At 44.2% G+C, this 21,619-nt stretch overlaps 1 protein-coding gene across 1 annotated transcript in view; it reads right to left on the reverse strand.

The window, feature by feature from the left end:
- SSH3 (slingshot protein phosphatase 3) overlaps positions 1-21,619 on the reverse strand; it is a 64,826-nt gene that overhangs the window by 8,614 nt on the left and 34,593 nt on the right. Inside the window, exons 8-12 of the mRNA XM_075841921.1 lie at positions 16,188-16,269; positions 15,408-15,536; positions 14,960-15,006; positions 13,724-13,870; positions 1,966-2,166 (exon numbers count right to left, since the gene is read on the reverse strand). Of these exons, the coding sequence (XP_075698036.1) occupies positions 1,966-2,166; positions 13,724-13,870; positions 14,960-15,006; positions 15,408-15,536; positions 16,188-16,269 (606 nt within the window). The remainder of the gene's footprint in view (positions 1-1,965; positions 2,167-13,723; positions 13,871-14,959; positions 15,007-15,407; positions 15,537-16,187; positions 16,270-21,619) is intronic.

Genomic DNA, 21,619 nt, shown 5'->3' on the forward strand with positions numbered 1-21,619 from the left:
AGGTTTCTCCAACCTGCAAAGATATGACCGTCAACCGCAGAGGACAGCTTGGAGGAATGCTCGTTATCCAGCTCAGAGATGGAATTCGAGAGCTCACCCTCGGACAAGGGCTCCCTGTAAGGGGAAGAAACAGTGGAGTGGTCCACTGGAGGGGAGGGGAAACTGATAAGGTAAACTATATGGAGGGAGGAGACCACACAGATCTGACCCATTTAGGTGGTCAGCCATGGGAAGATGTGGACGGAGAGTCCCCAGAGATTTTGTAGGCAAGGTGGATTAACGATGCCCAACATGGACTTGGCGGCATTGGAGAGGTCAACAATGACCCTGGAAGGGGGGTTGGCCCATAGCAACACAGTGCCAGCACTAGGCGTGGATATGGTTGAGGGTGGAAGAGATTGAGCCACAAGATGAGTGTTCACAGATGCTTGGCAAGGGGGCCAGAATGCATTGCACAGAGGAGTAGGTTGACCACATGTGGAACAGACAAAATGAGTTATATAAGATAGTTGTCTAGATGATTCTCCTCTGGTGCCTGACATCGCAGTACAGAGGTCACCAAGTTCCCAAGTAGCTTGGGAAATAACTAGGGACTACGAGTCCACTTAATACTGCAAGGCAAGGATGTGACTCCCTAAAAGGGGTATTGGATGTCTGAGGGTACATAAAATCAGTGTTAGGTAAATGCTCCCCAACTGTACCTAAGAGAATGCCTGAAGAGGAAATAGGAGGAAGGGGGTGCCAAAGGAGATCCTACCAGTTTGTGTGGTAAAAAAACGCGGTCCCAAGGCCAACAGCTGGTGCCCTGGAGAGATCCTGTGAGACTGTGTTCCCACTCATCTGTGAGGAGCAGAGAGCTGGGGAAGAGGACATGCCCCTTTTCACTGCTGCCCGCATAGGGAAAATGGCAGTTTGGCGACTTGAAAACGGGGGATCATGTCCCCACCGAAGACAACCCCCTGAGAAGCGACCATGGCACACCAGGAGCGACGTTGTAGTGCAAGCCGATGAAGGCGTAAAGCAAACTTGTAGGACTATAAGCAGTGCCTCAATAATCCCTCACCACCAGAATGTCACTGTAATGTAGTGCCTATACTTAACCCGTTATCTTAATACCCCTACTGTTACTCCTTTTTGCTTTGTCCCTAACATTTTCTGTCCTTCCTAGGCATTATAATGGAATCATATCAGACCTTCCTTTGTACCCATCAAAAGTGGCTGTGAGGGCTGATATTTAACTAAAATCTTGGATCGAAGTTCATTCCGGAGTGATTTCAGTTAACCCCCGATATCTCAACTCCCTCCCCCAAAGTCACACTCACACTATAGAGCAGCTTTAGCTATCCCTGTGCTTATATGTGGAACGACGAAAGACTGTGCTCACTGGTGATTTTACAGGGTAACCAAGTCAAAAAGGAGTATTTTGACCCTGCAGATCCATTATTCTGTGGGATAAAGATATAAAATCACTGGTGACCACAGTGCTCCCTTTATGTAGCAGTCAGGCTCAAGGAGCGCATTGGAGTTCACTGCATTCGCATGGAAATTTCAGCTTTTTAGTGGAGTTAGGCTGGGTTCACACGACCACATTAACGTCCGTAATGGACGGACGTATTTCGGCCGCAAGTCCCGGACCGAACTCAGTGCAGGGAGCCGGGCTCCTAGCATCATAGTTATGTACGACGCTAGGAGTCCCTGCCTCTCCGTGGAACTACTGTCCCGTACTGAAAACATGATTACAGTACGGGACAGTTGTCCTGCAGAGAGGCAGGGACTCCTAGCATCGTACATAACTATGATGCTAGGAGCCAGGCTCCCTGCACTGAGTTCGTTCCGGGACTTGCGGCCGAAATACGTCCGTCCATTACGGACGTTAATGTGGTCGTGTGAACCCAGCCTTAGGCTCTAAATAGTCAACGCGGCAAAATAGATACTATTGTTTTTTTTTTTCATATTACTTCTCACCTTGCTCCTAGGATGCCCTGGTAGGTCTGAAGTTGTCGTAGAAATCCAGCATTTGGCTGCACAATACTCCTCCTTTCCTTAACGTATTTCAAAGCTTCTTCAAACGTCCACTCATACTCCTTCATGGCATAAGCTATAACTGTGGAGGCTGAACGAGAAACCCCCATCTTACAGTGGACAAGGACACGGGTGCCTATTTGCCTGCAGAAACAAAAAGGGAAAAACAGAATTTTAAAATAGCCTCACAGAGTAGCAGTGGTAAGCTAGGCGCGGCATACGTAAAAGGTTGTAAACAAGGTTTTTTTTTAAAAAAAAAAAGGAAAAATACACTAGCTGACACCATGTAAGATGCCCTAACAAATGGAAATTTGGGGGTGCGTTTGCACTGACCAAAGGGCCCCACTGATCCTCCAATTGTGATTTTTGAACCGCGAAGTGTTAAGTCCATACCACAAGGTTATTGCTATATGAGCCTACTTGGCGAATCTGATAGAGCTGATTTGCTTACCGTGCAGCAAGTCAACAGCTGTTTGGTGGGTACAGACGCACGCACGGAGTTGCACTTTTTAGGGAATTGCAAAGCCCAAAAAGCTTCAACATCTCACTGCATAAACATTTATATAGTTCCCATTAAAGGGATAGAATATCTATCTATCTATCCATCTATATCCCTATTCATGAAGAATAAGTAGGCTGTGCAATTAATTGTTTTGTTTTTTAAAAAAACTCTTCCCTAAAGCGCCCACTAGCCTGAGCACCGCTCGTTGTTTTATTCTTTTGTATTAAAAAAACAAATAATAATTCAGGACCACCCCTTTAAAAGGAGTATTCTCATATCAAACATTTATGGCATATCCACAGTATATGCTATTAATGTCCTATAGATAAAAAGGTCCCATCTCTGGGACCCAGACCGATCTCTAAAACACGGCCCCCTGACCCCCGTCCTACCTTTACCCGTTTTCGCTGCTCTCCAGCCACTGAGTTACCGAAACAGTATAGCTCAGCGATATCGGCTGTTACCATACTTCTGGACACCACGTAACTCAGTGGCAGGAGAGAAGACAGTGGGACAAGGTAGGATGAGGGCACCATTCTAGAGATAGGTGTTGGTCCCACTGTGGGACGTTTAGAAACAGTCAAAGAGGGTGGGAAGAATACAGCCATGCGACCTGCCTAATGCACAGCTGCCTGCAGCACCTTGTGACCCAGACTGGAATCAGAGGCGGCCAAAGAATTAATCTGATAAAAATTGGTGAAGGTGTGCACCAAAGCACAGGTAGCAGCCTCAAAGACCTGAGCAACTAATGCTTGATGCCTGACCGCCCAGGAGGCACCAACACCTCATGTAGAATGGGCAAGGACCTGAAGGCGAGGAACTTCACCCTTGCAGGGATAGGCTTCCAAAATCACAGACCGGACCAAATGCAAAATAGTGGACTTGGACGCTACCAATACCTTGTGTGGCCCTTCAGAAACGACAAAAGAATTGGAGCGAAACGACTCACTGCCAGATAAATGCGGATTGCTCTCACCATGTCAAGGCAATGCAAAGTTTGTTCCATTGAATGAGATGGGAGGGGCAGAAAGAAGGGAGAACAATCTCTTCATTCATCGTAAAGGCCGAGAAGACCTTCGAGAGACAGCACAGGCCGGAGAACCACCTCATCCCTATGGATAAGGAAGGACTTACAGTACAGGGCAGCCAGTTCCAAAACCAACTTTATGAAATTGACGACTACAAGGACTTTCCAGGAGAGTAAATGCAGTGAACTGTCCCTGAAGGGTTCAAAAGGTGCAACTTGAGAAGCTGCCAAGACCAAATTTAGATTCCAAGACTTAGTGGGATATCGGAATAGAGGGACGGCATAAGCCACTCCTTGTCTTCACTTGAGAATAAAGGGCCAAGACCCGCTGAAATAGAATGGATAGATAACAAACTGGACCTGATTGCAGGAAAGACACGATTCTAGGTGTAGGACATACGATGGGATGGAAACTACACTTTTCACACGAGCAAAAACAAGCCTTCAGTGTACGGTGGTAAAACTTGGCTGATTGAGGCTCCCGGCCGTCATCAACTGGATGACTGGCTCAGAGACCTCGGGGCCTCAGAATCACGGCTTCAACAGCCACACCGTTAAACGAGGTAAAGTGGGGTGGATTAGCAAACCGAAGGAAATTAAAATCAGGTCAAGTTGGAAGACGCCAATGTGCGTCAACAAGCAGGTAAACTATATCAGCGAAGCAAACCCAACAAGGTCAGTCCGTTGCCATTAGGATTGCGGGAACGCCTCCTCATGAGCAATCTGAACAAGAGTGGAAGGGTAGAGAACAGATACAGGAGGGAGAAGTGTGACACTAGAAGATCCATGTCTGGTGTGCCCCATTTCTCGAAAAGGTGATGGAATACGTCTGGGTTAAGGGACCACTCTCCTTGGTCCAGTCTCTCCCACTTAGGAGGTCTGTGGCCCAGTCGTCCATTCCTTGTACGTAGACAGCTGACAATGATGGTACATGACTATGTCCATACAAGAACTCGATAGAAATGCCATAGAGCCAATCTACTCCTGGTGCCGCCCTGGTGGTTCAGATCTGGATCCTGACCAGGTGTCCTTGGAAGAATGCCCAATGGGAGAGGGCCAAGAAACTGATCTATAAGGATGACTCCTCTGTTGACCAGGTACACTGGATCATGTGGGGGCCACAAATAGCACCCCACCCTGGCAGATAAGCCACTGGAGGGAAGGGAGGACTGTCTGAGCATAATGGCCAGTGAGGTCTCTCACCAGTAGAACTCCTGGCAAATCCGAGAGGGCAGGAGAATCAACTTGTCCAGAGAAATCGAAGACTGAAATTTAGATATAAATTCTTCCTGAAAGGGAAACCGAGTATTAATGCGTTTTGAAATAGAATGCTTCAAATCTGAGCATTATATCTCCTCAAACTCGCTATAGTTTGGAAAAGAATGCCTTTGGCTCTGTAAGAGTGCCTCCTCCTAAGAAGGGGTGATAGGGTCATATTTTACATCCTTGAGTAAGTATACGCCTTCCCAGCAGCCAATGTGAGGATGCCGGCCGATGGGGGTCGCCGGGATCATGTGAAAAAGAGGGGGCGTGGCGTGAGCAGTCTTGCACTGATGGGAAAAACGGCACAATGTCGCAGGGAGTGGTGCAGCATGGCGCTCGTTCCCCTTCCAATTGTAACAGAAGTATAAAGGGAGAGGAAGCGGCTCCCCTGCAGCTGGTCCATATACAGGGAAAAAAAAGGTGCCAAAAAAGGGATGTGCAGCTATAATGTCACCAAATTGGGTTTACTGCCCGAATAAACCATTTTACCCATTCTCAAGGGGTTAATTTAAGTCCCACATGGGAATGTCCCTAGAGATGTCAAGAGGAGATTTTCATACTCCCCCCTCCGTAGTCTTCGGGAGTCACCTCTTCAGTAACCTCATACGTAGGGTGAAGTAACTGGCACTCCATCTGCGGCAGCAAAATATTATGTTAGGTGATCGGCGGTGTTGGAAATTCAGTGCAGAGAACTGCATGGTTTCCCGGCATCCGTAGCGGGCTGACTAGGCTGGTGACAAGTCGGACAACCCACCAGCAGCTAAAGAAAAAAAATTCAACTAAATTTAGCAGACCTGATCACAGATCAGATCTGCCTTCTACAGACACTAGGCTAAAATGCATTTAGGATATAGCCTACCTGGGCGAAGCCAAGACTTCTTCTTACCTAGTGTCAGCCTTCTAGTGGAAGGCTTTAGAGGGAAGGTGTCATGATTTTTTATTATATTGCTTTTAATAAAATGTAAACTAAAATTGTATTTATTAGTGTTGTGACTTTAAACTTTTTACTGTATTCATACTTTTACTTCTCTATGGGGGCTGCCATTTTTTTTTCCATCTCTGTATGTTTCGATTAACGACACATACAGAGATGGAATACAGCACATACAACCCCATAGAGAATGCGAACAGGAGCCGTTCCATTCTCAGAAGCGTACGCCATCTGTGTGGGAACAGCGCATGCGCCGCTCCCACACAGACCAAAACGAAGCTCGCTCGTAGAGCGAAATCCGGCACCATTTTCATGTGGACCGGACAGTAAGATGACGATTTCCGGCCGCGGCTTCCGGCCATATGTTCAACTAATCGAAGGTGCAAGGAGCGTAGACCAACGGAGGCAGGAGCAGGTAATTTATGTTCATGTATGTGATGTGTGTATTATGTTCGTGTTATACTGTCTGCTGAGCCCTGTATCTAATCCTCCTACACTGTGCAGTCGCTCAGAAAGTGGCGGCACAGTGTAGGAGGTTTGAAGACCTTCAAACCCCTCCCTCTCCTGGCACTAGCCAGAATAAGGGAGGGGGGATTGTGTGAGGACACTACACCGTGTTCCAAATTATTATGCACATTGGATTTAAGTGTCATAAACATTTAATTATTAGTTTTTCAATTAAACTCATGGATGGTATTGTGTCTTAGGGCTCTTTGGATCATTGTAATCAATCTCAGACACCTGTGATAATTAGTTTGCCAGGTGTGCCCAATCAAAGGAAAACTACTTAAGAAGGACGTTCCACATTATTAAGCAGGCCACAGGTTTCAAGCAATATGGAAAAGAAAAAGGATCTCCCTGCTGACGAAAAGCGTGAAATTGTCCAAGGTATTGCACTAGGTATGAAAACATTGGATATTTCAAGAAAACTTAGGCGTGATCATCGTACTAAGAAAAGATTTGTGGCTGATTCAGAGCACAGACGGGTTCGTTCCGATAAAGGCATAATGAGGAAGGTTTCTGCCAGACAAATTAATAGGATTAGGAGAGCAGCTGCAAAAATGCCATTGCAAAGCAGCAAACAGGTATTTGAAGCCGCTGGTGCCTCTGGAGTCCCGCGAACCTCAAGGTGTAGGATCCTCCAGAGGTTTGCAAGTGTGCATAAAGCTATTATTCGGCCACCCCTAAACAATGCTCACAAGCAGAAACGGTTGCAGTGGGCTCAGAAATACATGAAGACTAATTTTCAAACCGTGTTGTTTACGGACGAGTGCCGTGCAACTCTGGATGGTCCAGATGGATGGAGTAGTGGATGGTTGGTGAACGGCCACCATGTCCCAACAAGGCTGCGACGTCAGCAAGGAGGTGGCGGAGTCATGTTTTGGGCTGGAATCATGGGGAGAGAGCTGGTAGGCCCCTTTAGGGTCCCAGACGGTGTGAAAATGACCTCTGCAAAGTACGTAGAGTTTATGACTGACCACTTTCTTCCGTGGTACAAAAAGAAGAACCGTGCCTTCCGTAGCAAAATTATCTTCATGCATGACAATGCACCATCTCATGCTGCAAAGAATACCTCTGTGTCATTGGCTGCTACGGGCCTAAAAGGAGAGAAACTCATGGTGTGGCCCCCATGTTCCCCTGACCTCAACCCTATTGAGAACCTTTGGAGCATCCTCAAGCAAAAGATCTATGAGGGTGGGAGGCAGTTCACATCAAAACAGAAGCTCTGGGAGGCTATTCTGACATCCTGCAAAGATATTCAAGCAGAAACTGTCCAAATACTCACAAATTCAATGGATGCAAGAATTGTGGAGGTGATATCAAAGAAGGGGTCCTATGTTAACATGTAACTTGGCCTGTTACGTTTTTTTTGATTGAAAGAGCTTTTGATTTCTGTAAATATGACCTCCTGATGCTGCAAATTCAACAAATAACCATTTTAGTTCTCTTTACAATCTTTAAAATGTTTTGATCACTGTTGTCCATAATAATGTGAAACCGTGCATTTGAGTTTTTTTACTTCTAAAAAAATATTCAGTTATCATTAGATTTGTTCAATAAAATTCGCATTATACTCCAACGGTTGATGGCTTGAAGATTATACTGACTGTCATTTGCATCGACTATTTAGGAAAATCAGCGAAACATAACATTTGCATAATAATTTGGAACGCGGTGTAGAGGAGTGTGTCCACCCCAAATTTGCAGCATAAATCTATGAGGTTGCTTTACCACATGCCAATGCTGCAATTTTGGGAACTGCTCCCTCTAGTGACCAGCACATGGAAATATTATAAATTAGAATCTAATTTATAATATTTCCTGACTTGTGAAAAAATTAAAAAAATTAAAACAATGTGTAATCACTCAAATACTAAATTGTTTAACTGAAAAAAGTAATAATTTCTAGCGACATTCCCTTTAAGTGGTGGAGATTTAAGACGTTGAATATAGGACACATTTCTACCATTAAAGAAACTATATTAACATATCAGAGAATGAGTAGTTATTTATTAATCTGTTGAGAATATATATTCCGATTCCCTACCCGAGACTACCCAAGACGCTAGGAAAAAGGCAGCTGCACATGGTACCTGATGAATTTATTTTAGGTGCAATGATTTACATTATGCTCCCTTTAGACTCCTCATACCACTCCATAGCAGTCCTCGAACCAAAGTCAATGACATATTGGTTAGGAAGTAAATTTACCATTTGCACAAAATTATGGGGGACCGTGACTGTAAACACCACAAAACAAGACAAAACCACAGCACCGGCACAGCAAGAACGAGGACAAACCCTGTGGAGTAGAAGCAGGGAAGGCAGCAGATCAAACAGATCCCAGGACAATCAGGCGTCAATATCAGGAAAGCGGGAAGAGAGGACAGGAATCGAGCGGCAGCGGTAACTATGGCCTCCCTGACTGGAAGGATGATACAGCCAATCAAACTATAGCAGTGATGGGAATGTCCAATCAGAACTGAGAAAGTGAAGAACAAAAAGAGCAACTGGAGATTATTGCGCATCGTCATGATAAGAACATTAGCCAAGCCCCAACGGTGACTTATAGTAGATGTCGAAACATTCAGCAATATTACTTTATCCCATGATTCCCTTAGGGCCGGTTCCATTGCTAATATTAGGTGTACAGTGCAGTTCAACCTTATATACTAGCGGAGAAGAAAAAAAGGTAGATGTATTCCCTCACGGCAAAGTAGCGATGCATCATCAAGGGCGATATAACCTCACCCTGCCCACCCCCAGCTGACCAATTCAGTGATCATGGTTCTTCACAAGATCTGACTATATCACAGCTGATACGAGGACTGACATGGCGTCGCTAAGCACAAAACCAGCTTTGACCTATTTACTCCTTAACGCCGAATATCCGTCCTCAGCAGATGCTAGTTCGCGCCGGAGGACGGATATATCCGTCCTGTGATGGCGCGGGTACTGTCACTGTACCCACGCGATCAGCGGCAGGAGCACGGCTGTTATACACAGCCCGGCTCCTGCTGCAACTGCCGGAATCGAAGCGTGCTCCGATTCCGGCAGTTTAACCCATTAAATGCCGCTGTCAATAGTGACAGCGGCATCTAATGTGTTTGACAGAGGGAGGGAGCTCCCTCTGTCACCCGATCGGCGCCCCCGCAAACAAATCGCGGGTCGCCGTCGGGTTTCCATGACAGCCGGGGGTCTAACAAAGACCCCCAGGTCTGTCTTCCGCAACTGCCTGTTAGGCGATGCCGGAGGCATGACCTATTAGATTGCCTGTCAGTTTTACACTATACTAAGTATAACAAAGCATTATATATGCGATCGGCACATCGCATAGTGAAGTGTCCTGGTGGGACTTAAAAAAAAAAAAAATGTCAATCAGTTAAATAAAGTTTGTGGAAAAAAAATAAAAATAATTACAGTCAAAATCAAATAAAACTGTTTTATTCAGTAAAAGTGTCAAAACAAATAACACATACACATATATGGTATCCCCGCGATCGTAACAACTTGACCAATAAAATGAACACATTAATTAAACCGCCGGATAAACGGCGTCCAAAAAAAAAACGCATAAAACAACGGCAAAATTCTCTTTTCTCCCATTCCCCCCCATAAAAAATAAAATAAAAATTAATCTATAAGTCCTATGTACCCCAAAATAGTACTAATGAAAACTACACATTGGCCCGCAAAAATCAAGCCCACATACGGCCACATCGACGGAAAAATAAAAAAATTACGGCTCTTGGAATGCGGCGATGCAAAAACAAGTAATTTTTTTCTCAAAGGGTTTTTATTGTGCAAACGTAGGAAAACATATAAAACCTTTACATATTTGGTATCCCCGTAATCGTGCCGACCCATAGAATAAAGTGAACATGTTATTTACGCTGCATAGTAAATGGCGTAAATTTATAACGTGAAAATCAATGTTGGAATAGCGGCTTATTTGCAATTCTCTCCTAAAATAAAGTTAATAAAAGTTAATCAATATATTGTAAGCATCTAAAAATGGTACAATTACAAAATACAACTCGTCCCGCAAGAAACAAGCCCTTATACGGCTATGTCGACGGAATAAAAAAAAAGTTACGACTTTTGGAATGCGACCGTGAAAAAACAAAAAATAATCCTTGGTCATTAACGTGCAAAATGGCCCGGTCATTAAGGGGTTAAGCCATTTGAAACAGACTGGTTGCTATGGACATACTTCCTTATAGTTACAGCCTTTGTGAGGTTGTCAGGCAGTTCATCCCTAGCAACCAATCCGGCTCTAGTTACTCTTTAGCTCAAGGCACTAATCTGAGGCTATAAAAGTGATAAAATCTCACATTTCCTAATATCGCCATATTAAGGCATTGCCGCTGCGGTCGTGTTACGTTATTATGGAGTCGCTCTTGAAAGCATTGTGCAACGGGAGTTAAGGTGCTGAATAATGAGCGTATCATTCCTCTAGTGGATATGCATCTTTATAAGGTATTTTTTCAGGACTTTGATATCGATCGCCTATTCTTAGGATAGGCCATTAATAACAGATCTGTTCGGTTTCGACTCCCGGGAACCCCACAATCAGCTGCTCGAGGGGCGTCATCTTCATTGTTTACCAGGCACAGCGCCATACATTTTGTAGTGGTGGTGCCTGATATTGCAGCCTAGTCACATTCACTTGAATGGTTATTATATTGATGTAGATCCCTAATATGTATAAGACCTGTGCTTTTATGTAATGTATGGGCAATAAAATATATTTTACACTAAATAATGAATTTTTGTGGACATTTCTTTATTTTCTTGCTACATTTTTTTATTTCATGAAGGAATAACTTAATATTTTTTTTTTATTAGAACAACAAACTATTATAAAATACAGTATCCTCCCCCCCCCCCTGTAAAGTCGGCTCCGAAGAAACGCAGACCGCAAAAAAAATATATTTTTTATACTTTAACCGTTTTCTTATACATAATTTGTGTTGCTTTAGTAACTTAATTTTATACTTATAATGTATTCGCATACTCCCGTACACTAATAAAATGGAATGTGTCACTAGGATGCAGGCTGATGTTAGGGCAGCACATAGTGTACCCTAACAGCTGGCTTACAGAACAGGCAGCCCTGGGGACGTTTCTAAGTCCCCAGGACTGACTGCAAAGGGTTCCCTCAGTCTCTGATAGAGTCACTGATGACGCAATCAATGAGGCTAGTGCCCTTTCATCATGCCGTGATCACTGATCGCAGCGATCAAAGGCTTTAACAGCTGGGGTCGGAGTTTCCTTCTATCCCAGCTGTAACAGCTCCTGCTTAGAGAATCAGCGGTCACTGGAATGCTCATAAGCATATTCTACAGTAACGCCAATAGACGTCTGTCGATTCTGGACCTGCACCGCCCGCCGTAAAAAAAACAAACTGTGGGAACAGGTGAATTAAATAATAATTTTTATATAGAACCAACATATTCCACAGCACTTTACAATCATGAGGGAACATGTACAGACAATATCAGACATTAAGGGGAAGTGAAGGCTCTGCTCGCAAGAGCTTACAATCTATGAACTTCAGGTTATGATCAGCCGATAAGTGACTGAGCGCTTTTAGATCCCTTCTTTTTCTCTTTACTTCATCTGACAATCTTTGTCTGTGCAAGGTTGCGAACGCTTGTAATGCTATTGGCCAAAAGAACATTCGGACCACCAATATTATAAACTCTGGACTGTAGGTTTCGATCTCCTTTATGGAGTAATGTATCAGCAGTCTGAAAGGGGTTTTCCACTACCAGACAACTGATGACCTATCCACTGGTATATCAGTATATCATCAGTGCGGGTCCGACACCCGGACTCTGCGTCGATCAGCTGCTCCTGCTGCCTGCGGGCACCGGATGTCATTGCACAGTATGCCATGTACGAAGCCGGAAGCAGATAGCTCCGTATATTGCATAGCGGCCATGCTGCCGAATTGCAGCTCTGCTCCTATTCACTTGAATACTGCAGTACTGAAGCTCGGCCGCTATTCCGTAATATTCTGATCAGTGTGGGGTCCGGGTGTCGTACCCGCACCGATCATACACGGATGACCTATCTAGTGTATAGTTCATCAGTTGTCTGGTAGTAGACAACCCCTTTAATCTTAGGCTTCTCACTAGAGGTGTATTTCTACCTTAAGGGTATGTTCACACGTAGTCAACCAAAACGTCTGAAAATCCAGAGCTGTTTTCAAGGGAAAACAGACCCTGCTTTTCAGACGTTTTTTTACCAACTCGCATTTTTCGCGGCGTTTTTCGCGCCGTTTTCGCGGCGTTTTTTACGTCCGTTTTTGGAGCTGTTTTCATTGGAGTCTATGAGAAAACAGCTCCAAAAACGTCCAAAGAAGTGTCCTGCACTTCTTTTGACGAGGCTGTATTTTTACGCGTCGTCGTTTGACAGCTGTCAAACGACGACGCGTAAATAACAGGTCGTCTGCACAGTACGTCGGCAAACCCATTCAAATGAATGGGCAGATGTTTGCCGACGTATTGGAGCCCTATTTTCAGACGTAAAACGAGGCATAATACGCCTCGTATACGTCTGAAATTTGGCCGTGTGAACATACCCTGAACGCCACGGATTCCTCAAGCCAGAGTCAACAAAAACGCTTGCACATGCCCTGAGCATATCCAGTCTAGACTACTGCAACATCCTCCTCGGTGGCATCCCCTCCAATCCATTTTCAACTATGCTGCCAGGTTAATCCACCTGTCTCCTCGTTCTCGCCTCTCTGCCAGTCCCTTGACTGGAAAGTCATTGCTCAACAAAACAATAATTTTAAAAAAACGGCCGTGTAAAAAACCGCCTCGTAATAATGAAGTGCATGAGCCGTTTTTGATTGACTCAATAGAAAAGCCGCTCCAAACACGGCCGTAGAAAAACACCGCAAAAAACGCAAGTTGCTTAAAAAACGTCTGTAAATCAGGATTTCCCATAGTCTCCATATTTTCAGCCGTTTTTTGTAGGCGTGTGAGCATAGCCTTACTCGCCGCGAGCTTCTTCTACAGTTACTCCCCCGAGCGTCTTCCAGTGTTACTCCCCCCGAGCTTCTTCCAGTTACTCCCCCCGAGCTTCTTCCAGTTACCCCCCCCGAGCTTCTTCCACAGTTACCCACCCCCCCCCCCCCCGAGCTTCTTCCACAGTTACCCCCCCCCCCCCGAGCTTCTTCCACAGTTACCCCCCCCCCCCCCGAGCTTCTTCCACAGTTACCCCCCCCCCCGAGCTTCTTCCCCAGTTACCCCCCCCCCCGAGCTTCTTCCACAGTTACTCCCCCCCCCCCCCCAGCTCCTTCCGCACCCTAAGTGATTGATATTGCACACATTTTCAGAATGAACTCTCGTTGTCCGTCACATCTGGCAAACTATCTGTAGGCCTATGGCGATCATATGAGGTCTACTTTGGGTAACCAATGTGACTTCATCAGCCTTGGGCTGCATCTACAGCTTTGACCCACCTGGCATTATAGATGAATCTGTGAGTCTCTTTCCAATATTGCAGCAGGTTCGTGCACTCCTCATCCAGGACTCGGATGTTTAAATAAGTAAATGTCTCAGGGAAGAAGTTATCAATCTCACGTGTGACATTTAGTATGTGTGTGACCCTGAGGAAGGAAAAAGAAGGTCACAAAGTCTGTTGACACTTGTGTTATTTGTGCCTCTATGAGACAATTGAGATGGTTAACATCGCTGATAGATATAGCAGGTTGTAAATCTCTTCATGGCAAGACCTGCTGATCAGAACTTACATGATCAGGCTATATGGGTCTACCTTCAGAACTTTAACCCCTCGGTGCCACAGCCATTTTTCGTTAAATTTTTTACTTGCAAGAGCCATAACTTTTTTTTTTTCCCATCAATGTGGTGGTGCGGAGACTTATTTTTTGCTGGAGGAGTTGTAGTTTCTACTTGGCAAGATCTAAAGTACCATATAATGTACTGGGAAATTGAAAAAAAATTCTTTGTGGGGTGGAATTGGGAAAAACTGCAATTTCTTCATTTTTTGGGGGGCTTAATTTTTAAGCCTTTCACCCAGCGGTGAAAATGTCAACTTAGTTTTATTCTGGCGTTTAAATTATTGTTTTTTTTTTCACGGTGTTCTCCGTGCGAGATAAATGAGGTTATATGGTTATATTTCAGACTTTTACGAACGCGGCGATACCAATTTTGTTTATTATTTTACGTTAGAGGAAAAATGGGAAAAGGTTTTTTTTTTTTTAAACTTTTAATATATTTTTTTTGTACATTAAAGAAAACTTTATTCAATTCATTTTCAACACTTTTTATTAGTCCCCCTAGGGGATTTGAACCAGCGATCGTTATATCCCTGGTTCAATATACTGCAATACTAATGTATCACAGTGTATTGTCATTTTTACAAGCTCCTGGAGCAGAAAGAAGGCAAACCTGGGGGCCTTCATTGACAACCATCCGCACCCTAACAGCTTAGATGCCAAGGTCGCTATTGACCGCAGCATCTAAGTGATTAAACGGCCAGGATCAGAGTTCAGTAATATACAGCTGATGCACCCGCAGCTTATGGAGCGGGTTAAACACGAGCGCCCGCTCCATACTATACAACCCCCCATCCCCCCCACCAGGGTGTACGGGGACGTCCTGGGATTAATAATAATGGTGTAGCCATATTGTTGAATATTCATGGGAAAACATGCATGTGTTTTGCAAAAACGTACTTGTTTTTCTGAAGTTCTTCCAAATTTGAGGCGTTCCACTCAGAACCCTACAACATAATACAGAGCAGGAAATTGAGCAGAAGAAAATGATTGCTTGGGTAACCGTAGTTCTACTTTCTGCTCTCACAAACAATGAGGAACGTAAATGGTTCACAACCTATTGATATTCTTTTAGACGTAGGGCTTACAGACGCCCAAAACATTTTTGTAACTCCTATTAACTTCAATCCTAAGGCAATAGTACATGTGTGGCCAAATTGTAACACGGACTAGGGTCAGTAGGAGGCTCCTAAGGATGCCGTAAAAATGTCAATTGTGGAAATCTTCTGTAACCCCTATGCTCAGCAACAACACATGAGTGGAGAAACCCAAAGACTTTTTAAAGTTCCCCTTAAAGAGAAAGAGTTTGAATTATTAGGGTAGAAAATTTTCCCGTATAAAACCATACCAAATAAAGGTAGGGGAAGATCTCCGAGGGACGGTCCATTTGAGCTAGGATCATGATCATCTCATTATCAATGAACTCTGTGTAATCCTGCAGAACACAATGGGTATGCTGCTCCAGAGCGGTGCGTACCTGCAAAAGTACAGAGGAAAGTGAGAAACAATCCTAATAATCTGATGCAGGGGATAGCTGGCAGGGGGGGGGGGGGGGGTCAAGCTTCCCTAGGGCCCTACGTTTTCCGTAAAGATCCAGTGACGAGTTGTTGGGGACTTCTTCAGTCTTGATCGTTAAGAGCCGGTCACTGCCATGGCTATCCTACAAGGACGTATCTCAAAGTTTCTTCTCATAGGAATATTTTACTGTAAATTCTAATAAAATTCCCTTAATGGGGTATTCCGCTGGATATGCTATAAATATCGGATACACGGGACTCCAGCCCATCAGAAATGTATGGCAAATCCGAAAAATATGCTATAAGTGATAGTAGTCAGAAATATACGATTAATGTAAGTACACTCACAGCCAGTTAAAAATCAGCATGCACGAACACAAAAGAAAAATAACTAAAAAATAACATCTGTCTCTTTAATTAAAACAGTTTAGTCATTTGTGGTCTTCAGTCTTCCACTGTTAAGACCATGGAAATTGCAGGTTGATTCGCATGTGGATTAAAGGAAATTTTACTAAATACATCCCCAGGTTACCATGATTCACCGTGGTCTGCTCGCCCCCATACCAAACACCAGCCGACCCAGCAGTAAGAATCCCGTGTTCTCCTCTTACCTGTTTAGAGGTTATATTCTCAAGATCACTCTCTCTCAAGATGTCTCGTAGCTTTTTCCGGATGATTCTCTCAGTTTCTTCCCTACATAAGAAAATAAGACAAAAAAAAACAAAAAAACTTACAGAAAGCGACTTTTAGAGAATGCTTTTTGGCTTCACTACAACGTAACGTAGCAGCCAAGAGAACAATTGTCACCTGTATAGAATCAAAAATACCTTGCAAGTAGTGGCCATGCATGGTATTGCACCGCTGTCCCATTCAAGTGAATTGCACGGCCGCTACAAGTGTAATGGCGCGGACAAGTACCAACAGAAAGATGAACCATGTAAACAATGAAGAGGCCGCGGCACTCGTAGAACGCCACAGGCCCTTCAAACAGCTGATCGGCGAGGGTGCCGACAGTCGGACCGCCACTGATCTAATATTGATGGTCTATCCTGAGGAAAGGCCATCAAATTTTATAACCCAGATAACCCTTTTAATCTAAAAAAAAGTGAGACATCAAGTTATAGAATGCCCTACCCTACCCCACCCCAAAAAGTAGTACTGGCAGGTATGATAGCTGCATTCAAACAAGAGATAGCTGCTTATCCAATGACAAATGTCAGAGTATAATTAATTTAGCAATGAATGATGTATAATTGATCTAGGTAAGAGCATGTTCACATCACCGTTAAGATCTGTTTGGGGTTTCCATTCATCCATTCTGTCAGTGGAACAGAAAGCTGAATGGAAACTATAGCTTCCGTTTGAATTACCTCTGATTTCAATGGTAATGCTTCCGTGGATGGTAGATTCCGTTTGTTTCCGTTCCATAAAGTTTTGGTTTTTTTCACGGGATAGCGTAGTCCTCTATGCAATTTCCGTTTTATTTCCTCTACTGTTTACACTGTGAATCCAGAGGAAGGCAAAACCCCCATGAGGTTGATGCCAATTGCCTCATTATTGGAAAAATTCCTCCCTGACTCCAAATATGACAATCAGAATAAATCCCTGGATCAACGTCCGAGCTCCAGAATCTAGTACTCATAACCTGTAATATTATATTTATCAAAAAGCCCATCAAGGCCCTTTTAGAACTTGTTCAGAGAATCAACCATCACAACCTCCTGTGGTAGAGAGTTCCACAGGCTCACTGCTCTTACAGTAAAGAATCCCTGTCTGTGATAATGGTGCAAGCTTTTCTCCTCTAGATGTAGAGGACGACCCCTTGTCCCTGTTACAGGCCTAGGTGTAAAAAGATTAGAAAGATCTGAGCTGTCCAATTATATATCCGTACGTTGTAATTAGATCGCCCCATAGCCGTAGTTTTTCTAAACTGAATAGCCCCATGTGTGACCACCTTTCTTGGTGCTGCAATCCAACCATTCCCTTAATTATCTTGGTCGCCCTCCTTTGACATTGGATATTAATTTTGGGGCCCCTGAATGGCTTTAAATATCTAGGTCTTTGTATGAGCCGTGATAGAAGTGATTTTTCTTCCCTAAGTTGGGTGCCATTGTTAAAGATAAAATATTCATATGAAAAAGGTTTCCTTCATCAATAGCCCTGGTCAAGATGGTGCTATTACCCATGATTCTATGTTACATCTAACGCGCCAATCTAGATAAAGTAATATTTATTGAATAGTATACATGTTATTTTTATGAAATTCATCTGGAAATGTAAACCTGGCATTGACCTCCAAAAATTATTCTTTTGGGAGCATCGGATAGGAGGCTAGCAGTCCCGAATATTAAACTCTTATCTCGCCGCAAAACTAAGACAGATTAAGGAGTGAGAGCACGTCCCAGTAAATATGCCCCTACTGGGTCTCTTAACAAAATATGGATATAACTCCATCTATCATATATTGGAGTCACCAATACACCAAATGTCATACATATACAGTACGAAGAGAAAAAACACACGGCGCCACATAGTGCAATTATCCAAGGGTCATAGGAAAAACAATACTAGGGCAAATACACTCACCTAGAGAGGTTATGCTGACCAGGCACAACACTGTTGAAAGGTATGAGACAACCTCCATGCAGATCACCACTGTGGAGATGCGTGAAGAGGAGACACACCCAGGGTGTGTACAGCCAGATCCGAGGTGTAGCTGCTGCCCAGGTCCAAAAGCCGGTGAACGGGAATTCACCGCCAACAATAAGGTAAAAGGATAGGAAAAAAAAGGAACAATTTGGTAGGCGCTGCTATACCAATTTGTTTTTATTATATGAATGAATACAGGCTACGCGTTTCGACGCAGGACATGCGTCTTCATCAGGCCATGAATATACAAAAAAACACCATATATATATATATATATACACATGTCAGTGTAAAACTAAGTGATATAAACTCCTCCCTGCCGGAAGCGGTGGCCCCTGAAACTAATGCGCAGCCTTTCGGGATTCCGTTTTTTCTTTGGGAGTTTCTCTTGTCCCCTCCCTGTGATTGGCCCTTTGATTTACACTGACATATATATATGATGTTTTTTTGTATATTCATGGCCTGATGAAGACGCATGTCCTGCATCGAAACGCGTAGCCTGTATTCATTCATATAATAAAAACATAAAATTGGTATAGCAGCGCCTACCAAATTGGTCCTTTTTTTCTTATCCTTTTACCATACATATACAGTGTATGAGATGTCATCTCAAACCCCAGAATAGAAATAGATAGGAATAGCATTCCAAGGTATAAGGTTGTACCAAGGAAAACGTCAAAATGCCAAGGCTACATGTGAGAGCCAAGAGGGGGAGAGCAAATACCAGTCAAACCACCAAACCGAACGCGAACTTCAAACTAAATGCTTCGTCTGGAGCGCCGAAACGACTTTGTTGTAGCCAGATAAATTCGGACTACTCTTCCCAAATGAAAGGCAATCAAAAGCCTGTTCCCACGTATTAGTAGGCTAGGGGCAAATAGAAGGAAGAACAGTTTCCCAATTAATATGGAAAATAGATAGAGACTACCTTCAGTAGAAAAGTACAGGTCAAAACACCACCTTATCCTTATGGATGACTAAAAAAGGTGACTTGTGGGACAAGGGAGTAAGTTCCGAAACCCACCCGATGGAGGAGATAGCCACCAGAAAAGTTACCTTCCAGGAAAGGAGACGCAGCAAAAGTTCCCAAGGCTAAATAGAATTGTCTGATAGGAGGGATCGCAAAAGCAACCCCGTCAAAAAAAAAGTGTTCACCGTAGTACGAAAAGCCAACGTTTCTTGAAAAAGAGTAGACAAAGTAGAGATCTGTTTCCTCACAGAGAAGATAAATTAAGTCACTGTTCAAGGCCCGATTGCAGAAAGGACAAGACTCTAGGTGTTGAACAATTCATAGGATGGAAATTAATGCGTTCATAACAGCGGAAATGAGCCCTCCACGTACGGTGGAAGACCTTGGCTTATTTAGGTTTTCTGGCCTTTGACATAGTCTGGATAACTGCATCAGAGAAACAGTGGGTCCTCAGAACCTCAGCACCAACAGCCTCATTGTTAAATACATCTGATGTAAAGGGAGGTGGAATAGCAGGTGGGAAAATAGGTCAGGAAGAAGCCCAAGACACCATGGCGTGTACACTTGTAGTCCAGGGCCAATTCATGGGAATGCCCTCCCTTTTGAGTCTCTTGAGCACTCTGGACAAGAGGGGAAGTGGAGGGAAGAGATACAGGCGAGAAAACTCTTTCCATAGAGTGACCAGCGCGTTGACAGCTATGGCCCTAAGAACTCGTGCCCTGGCCACATAGGTTAGAACCTTGTGGTCGAGACACACATCAATGTAGCCCCACCTCTAGCACAGATGAAATACCCTTGGGTGAAGACACCCCTCTCCCTGATATAGTCTCTCTCAGCTGAGAAAATCTGCAGTGTAATTGTCCACCACTGGTATGTGGACCGCTGAAAGCGCTGTAATATGTTGCTCCGCCCACAGTAGGATCCGAGAGGATTCCAACAGTCGCCCAACTCCTGGCGCTGCCCTGGTGGTTCAGATAAGCATCCACCATGGTGTAGTCCGTCCGCATCCGGAGGAAAGAGGCACAGTGGGAGAGGGTTGATCTACAAGGACATTTCTTCCTGCGACCAAGTTCTGTGAACTGGGTGAAGACCGAAAAGGGTAAGCCACCTGGACAGACTGGAATCCGTTTAGATGGCCAGCCACTGTAGAGGACTCATTGGGATGGTCGGTGAGGTCTCTTACCATTGCAACACCTGATGGACCGGAGAGGGCAGGAGAATCAACCGGTCCAACGACTCCCGAGACGTGTCTCAACGTGAAAGGATTTCCCTCTGTTTGGTAACATTTTTATCTCTCCAATGTATACCTCTCTGGTTTAACCCGATTTACTCTTGGAAACACAAATGGTGCTCACACAATTGCAGTTATCTTTCTACAGCCGTGTATGCGAGCTATTTAAACTCACTGGCTTATGCACTCACCGTTCTCCATGTCCGCCGCTGACCCAGGTTCTGTGGAGCATGGTTGATGGCATCTAGGTGAATACTAACCACTCCGTTTCCTCTCTTCTGCTTTCTGGCCACTTTCTCACTGCAGTGTGAGCGGTGAGCTCGTTGGCATCTGTCGCAAGGTACGTCATCTGTTTGTTTCTATGTGTATCCGAACACGGACGACACTGCTGAATGCAATGCATCCCACCACTACCGAGTGGGACTCTCCACTGCTGGGCTTTGATTTACAGCCCGGTGAAGAGACCTGGCTACATGGCAAGCACCAGTTGCGCGTCCGTTGTATATATTTTCAGTATCGGAACAGCAATTTCTAGAGGCAATAAATACAATAGGGTTTTTCTGTTGTGCAACAGGTTCATATTTCTAATACAGTACCTGTGCAGTTTATTGAATAGATTGGAGCGGATTAGATAGCCTCCAAATCTCCGCACAGAGTATAAGGGAATGGGACACTTATGTTGCTCACCAGAATCACTCGTCTCCTTACGGAACAGGCTCTTGATATACTCGGACCTATTGGTCCATAGTGCAGAAATAGGGGACATCTGCACTTCTCGGTTATAACACATTAGATTTTGAAATCAAGTTTATTAATAAAACATTTTTATTTTTATTTGTCAAAATTCCTCATTAGTCACACAATTTTCCTCTCCCCACTTGAATATTTCTCATTATCAACCGAATCTCAAAGTATCCAGAGAAAAACTAGAGACGGTGAATTATGTCCCCTCTGGAGGGTTCTTTCACCAAGACCCCATCCATGTAAGGGATGACCACGACTCCCTTGGCACAGAGAAATGCCATTATAGTCACTAGGGCCTTGGTAAAGTCCTGAGGGGGAGCAAAAAATTGGAAAAATTTTGAGAACCCACTGCAAAACGAGTGGAACGTCGGTGGGTCCTTGCGATGGGGATATGGAGGTATGCCTTATGAATGTTGATGGAGAAGAGGTATTCTCCTTGTCCCAGCGAT

This window comes from Rhinoderma darwinii, chromosome 11 (genome assembly GCF_050947455.1).
Source record: "Rhinoderma darwinii isolate aRhiDar2 chromosome 11, aRhiDar2.hap1, whole genome shotgun sequence".
Lineage (NCBI taxonomy): Eukaryota > Metazoa > Chordata > Amphibia > Anura > Rhinodermatidae > Rhinoderma > Rhinoderma darwinii.